Consider the following 8381-nt stretch of genomic DNA (forward strand, 5'->3'; position numbering starts at 1 on the left):
ATATATATAGTTTGACTAGTTCAATTGTCAAGGGAAATAAGGGATTTACATAATAGTATGAAACAATAAATGTTTCACTCCTTACATCAGTTGAAGCAATCACCTTCTTCCACACACACACCAATGTACCAAGTGTTGTTGGCAAACACCATTACCATCCAAACGTTTGCTTCAGCTTTTTGTTTAGTATCTGTTTTCCATGTTGGCATGGGTTGGACGGTTTGACATGGGAGCTGTCCAGACCCCGGCTGTCTGTTGTGGCATGGTTTCTACGGCTGGATGCCCTTCCTAACACCAACCGCTTAACAGAGTGTGCTGGGTGCACTTTTACTTGTCACTGGCACAAATGCATTTACACAACAGCGGAACAGGTATATTTACAACGCACTGGCACCTGAAAGGACAAGCCTGGATGTGTGAAAGACAGCAATTTTACTTAGCTTGACACACCTTATCAAGTACAGCAAACCTGACCAGAAATAATGAATACATTACATACAAAGATTGCATATATATATAATTTAAGAGGTTCAAAAAGCCTAGATTAAACAAACTGACAAGTTCCTTGTTATGCCGAGAGTATTTTCCAATAGGTCTATTGTGCTCAAACACTGACGTAATATACAGTCATGGTAAACATAATTTTGATTTATTGTTAGAGCAGAAAATAAAACCATGAGCAAAAGTGATATTTTTTTCCTGTTTTTGATTTATATTTTAATGTGAAATACTTATGTTTTTAAGAATGCTGTAATAATAAATCAAAAGGGTGTTTTTCTTGTTCGAAATATAAACAGTCATTATTTTTAAAAGAATGCAAAGTGAAATTAGTTACCTAACACTGTTCCTTTGTATACAAAGGACGTGTCAACCGGTTCCCTTGTACCATTTGAATTTTGATGTACATGATTTGGAGCGAAAATTGTGTCATCTTTTTCGAGCTTCAATGTGAAGTCTCTGCAAATATTGAACACGTTTATGTTTACAATACACAGTTATCATGATTGAGAATTAAACAAAGCAAAAAAAAACAGAGAGACAGACAGACAGACAGAAAAGAAAAGAAAAATTACTAAATTTTAAGTGTGCTGGAAACAGTAAGTTATGCTGGTATGATTATGACTTTTTGCATATAAGTATTAGCAACATAATCTATTGTGTCTGAGGAGAGTCATTCTCTTAGTGCCTTATTAATTTAACACACTCACCAGTCTAATTTCCAGTCATTTATTTATAAATAAATAAGTAAACAAATGGAAATTGGACCAGTGAGTGTGTTAGATTTATAAGGTACTAAAAGTGAATGACTCTCCCCAGACAACTTGCCTGAAACAGCCCTTGGTTCTGATACGAATTCCATGTTCTAAAGCAATCCCAATTAAAACTTCCAATCAAAATGTAATATTAATTTATATTCCAAAATATCAGCTCAATCATGACAGTTTTTTTTTTTTTCATAAAGTCATCATTATTTCAACATAAATATGATAAAAGAATTGAAGATCCCAGCCTGGGAAAAAGAGCTTTTATTCAACTTACCGATCAAAGGCATTGAAAGAAAGTAGAATATGGTTATTCAGTGAGCGTTTGTAGCGCCTATGATTTCTATCCAATTCATGATGATTATAGATTAATGGATGGTAGTGTTCTATATAATCATCTAAAAATCTTTTGCCTGAAATGAGAAAGGAAGAAAATAATAATAATAATAATAATAATAATAATAATACTTTCTACTGGAAGCACAAGGCCTCAAATTTGGGGGAAGGGATTAAGTCGATTACTTATTTAATTGACCCCGAAAGGATGAAAGGCAAAGTCGACCCCAGCAGAATTTGAACCCAGCATGTGGCAGCAGACAAAATACCGCTAAGCATTTCGTCCCGCATGCTAACGATTCTGCCAGCTCTCCACCTTAATCATAATAATAATAATAATAATAATAATAATAATAATAATAATAATAATCAATGTGAGACCTCTGACATGTTGCTGTCTGTTTTCACAGAATCAAAGCAGAGCAAATGAAGTCAAGAGCTCTGAAAAGTAAAATAATAATAATAATCCTTTCTACTATAGGCACAAGGTCTGAAGTTTTGGGGAGGGGGATAGTCGATTACATCAGCCTCAGTATTCAACTGGTACTTATTTTATCAACCCCTGCAAAAATGAAAGGCAAAGTTGACCCTGGCAGAATTTGAACTCAGAACCTAAGGACAGGTGAAATGCCACGAAGCATTTTGCCCAGCGTGCGAATGATTCTGCCAACTCACCACCCTAATAATAATAGTAGTAGTAGTAGTAGTAGTAGTAGTAGAGCAGAGATACAAGCAAGAATAGTACAACTCTATAGTAAAAGAAGAAAAAAAGTAAATAAAAAGAGCCTCTATGTAGTAAGCCACACTGATAGAAATAAATGAACAAACATTCTTTTAACACACATTTCACTAAGGACGATGACTTGACAGAAATGGTCAATCATCAAACTGAATACATTACAATATTGAGTATGGGTACAGAGGTGACCACCCTGTACCATCACCGCTGCCACCACCATCAGAGTATATCTAAAATTACACCGTTCAATGTGCCCTTTTTTAAGACACTACTTACTTTAACCCCTTTACTGCCAATGAAGGATAAGCTATCATTGGCTTTTCTACACTGTTCTCTACTCTTTTCTGCTTCTCTTCATTTGGATCCCCCACTTCCTTGCAGTTTCCTTTTGGATTTTGTCACACCATGTTATATGTTTCACTGAGGAAAGACTTTCCTCTCACAGGTTTTGTTGGTTCTTGAATTGTCATTGGTGTTTTTGTAACTTATCTTTTTTCTAGGTAGAGGTACACACACACACACACACACGTCTGTCTTTGCATTTGTGTCCCATCTCCCTCTTATTACTCCCAATCATCTTAAAAAAGACAATAGGGAATAATAAAAGAGATTTGGCTACTATTTCTAGCAAGTCAAATTATTGTGTATTGAACTCCAAATCAATACATAACAAATGTTGTACATTTGTTATGTATTGAACTCCTAATCAATACATGACACAAATGACCGCATGAAAGCTTACACATTGACTTATAGGTATGTAAAACACTACAGAAAGCACCGCTTTGGATGGTCTGAGATTCATTAAGAGTGGTAGCAGATAGAATAAGTTCATATTGTCTACAAAATAGGTGTGCTTATATATAATTGCCACAATAAGACATTGTGGGTACAGAATTTTGAGGTGTAGAAAAATCATGCATAAGTAACTTGAGGTGATGATTATGCTGTTTGGTTTGCCATAAAACTTAGATATTTAATTATATTGGTATATTGCCAATGTTTCCCGTAATTCCGTGAGACACTGAAGATTCCATTTTAATGAAAAATTGGTCATAGGTGCAAACATGACTATGTGGTAAGAAGTTTGTTTCCTAATTGAATGGTTTCAGATTCACTTCCACTGTGTGGCACTTTGGTCAAACATCTTCTACAACAGGTCCAGGCTGACCAAAGCCTTCTGAATGGAGTTGGTAGGCAGAAACTGAGAAACACATTGCATGTGTGTGTGATAGCTGTAAACAAGTGTCACCATCATGTAAGCAGTGTCCTTCGTTTCCAATCTTCCAAGATATGTCCGGTCATGGGAAAATACTACTTTGTTTGAAAACAAGCCATGATTAGTGAAAGGACGACCATCTGGCCATAGAAAATCTGCCTCGACAAATTCTGTCCGACCCATGCAAGGATAGAAAAGTGGATGTTAAAATGATGCTGGAGATGTCTATTTTATAACTATACAAAATTATAAATTGTTTGCAAAATAAAACATTATTTTCCCATAACAGCAAAATAATTTATTTCATTTCAAACTGTTCATATTTAGTATTTTCCAGAGATTCTTGTTTCACTTAGTTATAAACAATCTTAACAACTGATTTAACATGCATACTTCAGTGTACATCCATCCCATTAGAATTCTTTAAATGTCTTTGACAAATGGAATGTAATCACTGATGATATCACTTTATTTTACTTTAACTCCGTTTTTTTCTTTGTTTTTTTTTTCTCTCTCTCTCTCTCACAGCCATCGGATAAATCTTTTGCCTTTATTTTATATTATTTTGCAAACATTTTGTAGGTAACATGATTCCACTGAATTAGCACTCCACTCTTCAAGTCAAAACAGTTCACAAGAAAGTTCTACAGTAGAAGCCACGTTGACAACATTCTTTAAATTTCGTGCGCAGTTCTTTACAAGTAATTTTCTCTTGATGTAAGAGGAATTCATCTAGCACTGCAACATGTGCAAGATTATAGAAAAAAAAAAAAAAAGTAAAAAGCATATCTTATAAGTGCATTGCACAGAGTGTTAAGTTTTCTGATTCCTTGCCAAGAAAATCTCAACAGATTCTGCAGAATTCTCATGTTTGTCCTTTAAGCAAGACTGTTCTGTAAACAAATATCCCTGCTGGTAAAAGCACTAAATTCAAGCCAATGAAGGAACATGATCACTCGACATGTTACAAAAAATGACTATTATCTTTTAAAAAAAAATGGATCAATACACAGGATGTAGTCCTAGGTACATTATGCTTGAAAGCATGATGAGATGGTCATGGTTGAACCACTTTTCATCATATGTCTGTTGTTTGCTCTGTTTCCACACCAGTCTCATACTTGTTGGCCTCTCCACTTTATGCACTCAGTCAAACGCAAACACACTCTCACATGCCAAGTTAAGATGACATTTAGTCCTTATAGTATTCTTTCACTCCTCTGCAAACACTACTCCTGAGATGGTTGTAGAAGACACTTTGGCACACAGCATGCTTATTGTGAACCATGTTACGCTTATCATGAATTGATCTGTGATAACATGGGTCAGAGATCAGTCATGATCAGTCAAAGATTCTGCTTGAACCACAAAAGTGCACCTCAGCAACCATTCACAATACTTGAGGACAACTTGGGATCCCAAAAGGAAACCTATTTTCCCCATATGTTCCATTATTCATTCATCAAGGATGCATGAGGATTGAGAGTTGTGTTAGGTTTTAAAAAAAGGGTTAAAAGTTTGTGTTAAGCAGGAAGTGTGGTGTCAAAACAGGAAGTGTGTGTAAGGAGAGACAAATGTTTTTAGTTGGAGTTTTGAACTCTTTTTCAACAAGAACAGACATAAACTTCCTGTTGAAAAAGAGTTCAAAACTCCAACTAAAAACATTTGTCTCCCCTTACACACACTTCCTGTTTTGACACCACACTTCCTGCTTAACACAAACTTTTAACCCTTTTTTTAAACCTAACTCAACTCTCAATTCTCATGCATCCTTATTTTTCCAACCATTATATACATGGATTACCATTGAACTTCAAAAGCTCAAAGACAATATAATGTATTGGTATATTTATTACTATGAATATATGTGTGCATGTGCGCGTATATGTATGTGTATCTTTGTCCACCCCACTACTCACTGCAACTAACAAAATGCATGTGTTTTTTACTTTATTTTTATACTTTTAAACACACTCTCATTCAACTTCCTGCTCCAATATTTCCATATGCACTTACCAAAATTTTATAGCAATATTCAGACATTCTTCCAGCAATAAATTACGTAATGGGGTGACATCAATACAAACATATTCTACATGCATTGACAGAGACATTCGGTCAAGACACAAAAAATTATTATCTTATAGCTTACAAATAAAATAACTTTACTGACAACAGAATTTTCACTTATGTAATTTCATGCAAAAGCGATTCAATAAATGCTATTAAATGCTTTGTGAATTATCTGTTCTGAATTCAAACAAAAGTAATTTTTATTCACATAAAGAATATATATATATATATATTATATATATGTCTCAGCCATGGAAGGGTGAGACATATGCAAACAGGAGTCCCTTATATACATCATATTCTCTCTTTAACTCATTCTTATCCCTCTATTTCTCCTACCATTTGTTTACGTTAACTATATAGTATTGGTTTCTTATATACCACTAATGATAGACAGGCAGGTACATAAGTACATAGATAGTTAGATAGATGGATACATACATACATACATACATAAATGTGTATGTATATATACATACATGTATATACACACATACAAATCTGTGTGTGTATGTGTGTCTGAAGAAAATGGAAAAAAATATAATAATTGATTATATTTAACTGTTATTTGTCTCTTGATAATATTACTATCGTAAAAGTGTATGGTTCAACAGAAGCAATCGCTCCCTGCAAGTGTCACTTATTAATTATAGAATGAAAAGTAGAAACAAGAAAAGAAATTGGCATTTCGAAGTTAACTAAAGGGAGTTTATCATTGCATTGATTATTCATGAAGTGAGTGCATTAAGTAATTAGCTGCAAGTGGTTTTATAATCTTGGGAGTTGGCTGGCTATTATGGCATCAAATCAATAGCCCCAATGATGCTGTTTTAACACTACTGTCCCCATTTACAAAAAAAAAATAAATAAAGCCAGTTAAGGCAGCAATGTCTGATTCATAATAAGTATAGATAGGAAGTCAAGTGTAGGAAAAGATACAGACACTTCCATAGTGTTGCCAGAACCACAAGACACACTGATATAGCTCTTAGAGGTACAGGTATGAAGCTTGCTTCCTGACCACATGGCTAATCTATCAGTCTGTTTTGCCAAATAGCTATGTTACGGGGATGTAAACACACCAACACTGGTTACCAAGTGGTAATGGAGAACAAACATAAACACAAAAACACACACACACATATATATATATATATACGATGGGCTTTTTTCAGTTTCCATCAACCAAGTGCACTCACAAGACACTTGTCCAAGGTGCCATGCAGAAGGACTGAACCCAAACCATGTGGTTGAGAAGCAAACTTCTTATCACACCGCCATGCCTGCACACACACACACACACATATATATTATAGAATCCACTTCTCCATGCTTGCATGGGTCAAATAGAATTTGTTGAGGCAGAACTTTCTCTGGTCAGATGCCCTTCCTGTAGCCAACCCTCAACTGTTTCCAAGCAAGGTAGTATTTTCACATAGCTAGAAATGTTTTTCACAGAAGACTGAAAATGACAGTAACTCTCATTTACAACCATCTTCTGGTAAAAAGACAAGGGTACATTCAAATACAGACGTCCCTAGTATTAACCAAATTTCCATTCATTCCCATTATGTTATAGCTTTCTTTGAAACAGCCTGTTTTTACTTACTTTTTTATGCTTTATCATTAATACGTTACCTAATATGATGTTTTATGCAAACAGGAGTCCCTTATATACATCATATTCTCTCTTTAACTCATTCTTATCCCTCTATTTCTCCTACCATTTGTTTACGTTAACTATATAGTATTGGTTTCTTATATACCACCTCTTCACGCTAAACTTCATTATGTATAGAAATTTTTTAAAAAATACATTATACTACGTAATGATTTCAACAGTTAGTTCATCTTTTAATTCAAACCTAGGAGTGTCTTTCCATTGGACATTTCTAATACATATTTGCCCTACGCTACTTATTTGGAGTTTAAATCTCTAATTTCCATACTCATTTATAGAAGGAACATCTGCAATACCCCTTTACTTATATTTTGAGCAAGACACTTTATTTCACGTTGCTCCAGTTCACTCAGCTGTAGAAATGAGTTGCGACGTCACAGGTGCCAAGCTGTATCGGCCTTTGCTTTTCCCTTGGATAACACTGATGGCAGGGAGAGGGGAGGCTGGTATGCATGGGCGACTGCTGGCTTTCCATAAACAACCTTGCCCAGACTTGTGCCTGGGAGGGTAACTTTCTAAGTGCAATCCCATGGTCAGTCATGACCGAAGGGGGTCTCAGCATATATAAAGTAATGCTTGTAGACACCTCAACATGGCTGTTCCATATGGAACTACATTACTACCATTTTTTTTAACCCCAAGAGGACACCTCCTCCAGCTGGTTAGTAACACAACCTGTGTCCAATATATTGCAAACAGGGGTGCAAACCCTTAGCATCTAGCAGTGACAGGATCAGTATACCAGTCTGGTTTCAGGGTATTTCCCTTCATCAATACTGGACAACCGCCTGCTAGACATGGCAGTTGTTTGTCCCAGCTAGCAACATATAGAAAAACAAATGACATTTAGCCACTGATTTTGCAACAAGCAAAGTAGCTTGTTCTAAAATCTCCATAAGAGATTAAGTAGTAACAATAGTGAAAAGTAATGTTTGTTGTCACTTCAACATGGCTGCTCAGTACAGAACTACGTTACTGTCATTTTGAAGTGGCAACAAACACTACTTTGCGGTATTGTTACTACTTACACCTCTAATAAACACTTTAGAACTAACTACTCTGCTTATATAT

General features: G+C 35.3%; 1 protein-coding gene across 4 annotated transcripts in view; it reads right to left on the bottom strand.

The window, feature by feature from the left end:
• Positions 1-8381, bottom strand: part of LOC106879111 (disintegrin and metalloproteinase domain-containing protein 10) — a 58785-nt gene that overhangs the window by 23012 nt on the left and 27392 nt on the right. For all 4 annotated transcript variants that reach the window (XR_008265878.1, XM_014928551.2, XM_052974274.1 and 1 more), the window contains exons 2-3: positions 1540-1675; positions 836-957 (exon numbers count right to left, since the gene is read on the bottom strand). Coding sequence is in view for 3 of the 4 variants with exons in the window: in XM_014928551.2 (XP_014784037.1) it covers positions 836-957; positions 1540-1675 (258 nt within the window). In the remaining variant the exon portion in view is untranslated. The remainder of the gene's footprint in view (positions 1-835; positions 958-1539; positions 1676-8381) is intronic.

The sequence above is a fragment of the Octopus bimaculoides genome, chromosome 18 (assembly GCF_001194135.2).
Source record: "Octopus bimaculoides isolate UCB-OBI-ISO-001 chromosome 18, ASM119413v2, whole genome shotgun sequence".
In the NCBI taxonomy this organism is placed as follows: Eukaryota; Metazoa; Mollusca; class Cephalopoda; order Octopoda; family Octopodidae; genus Octopus; species Octopus bimaculoides.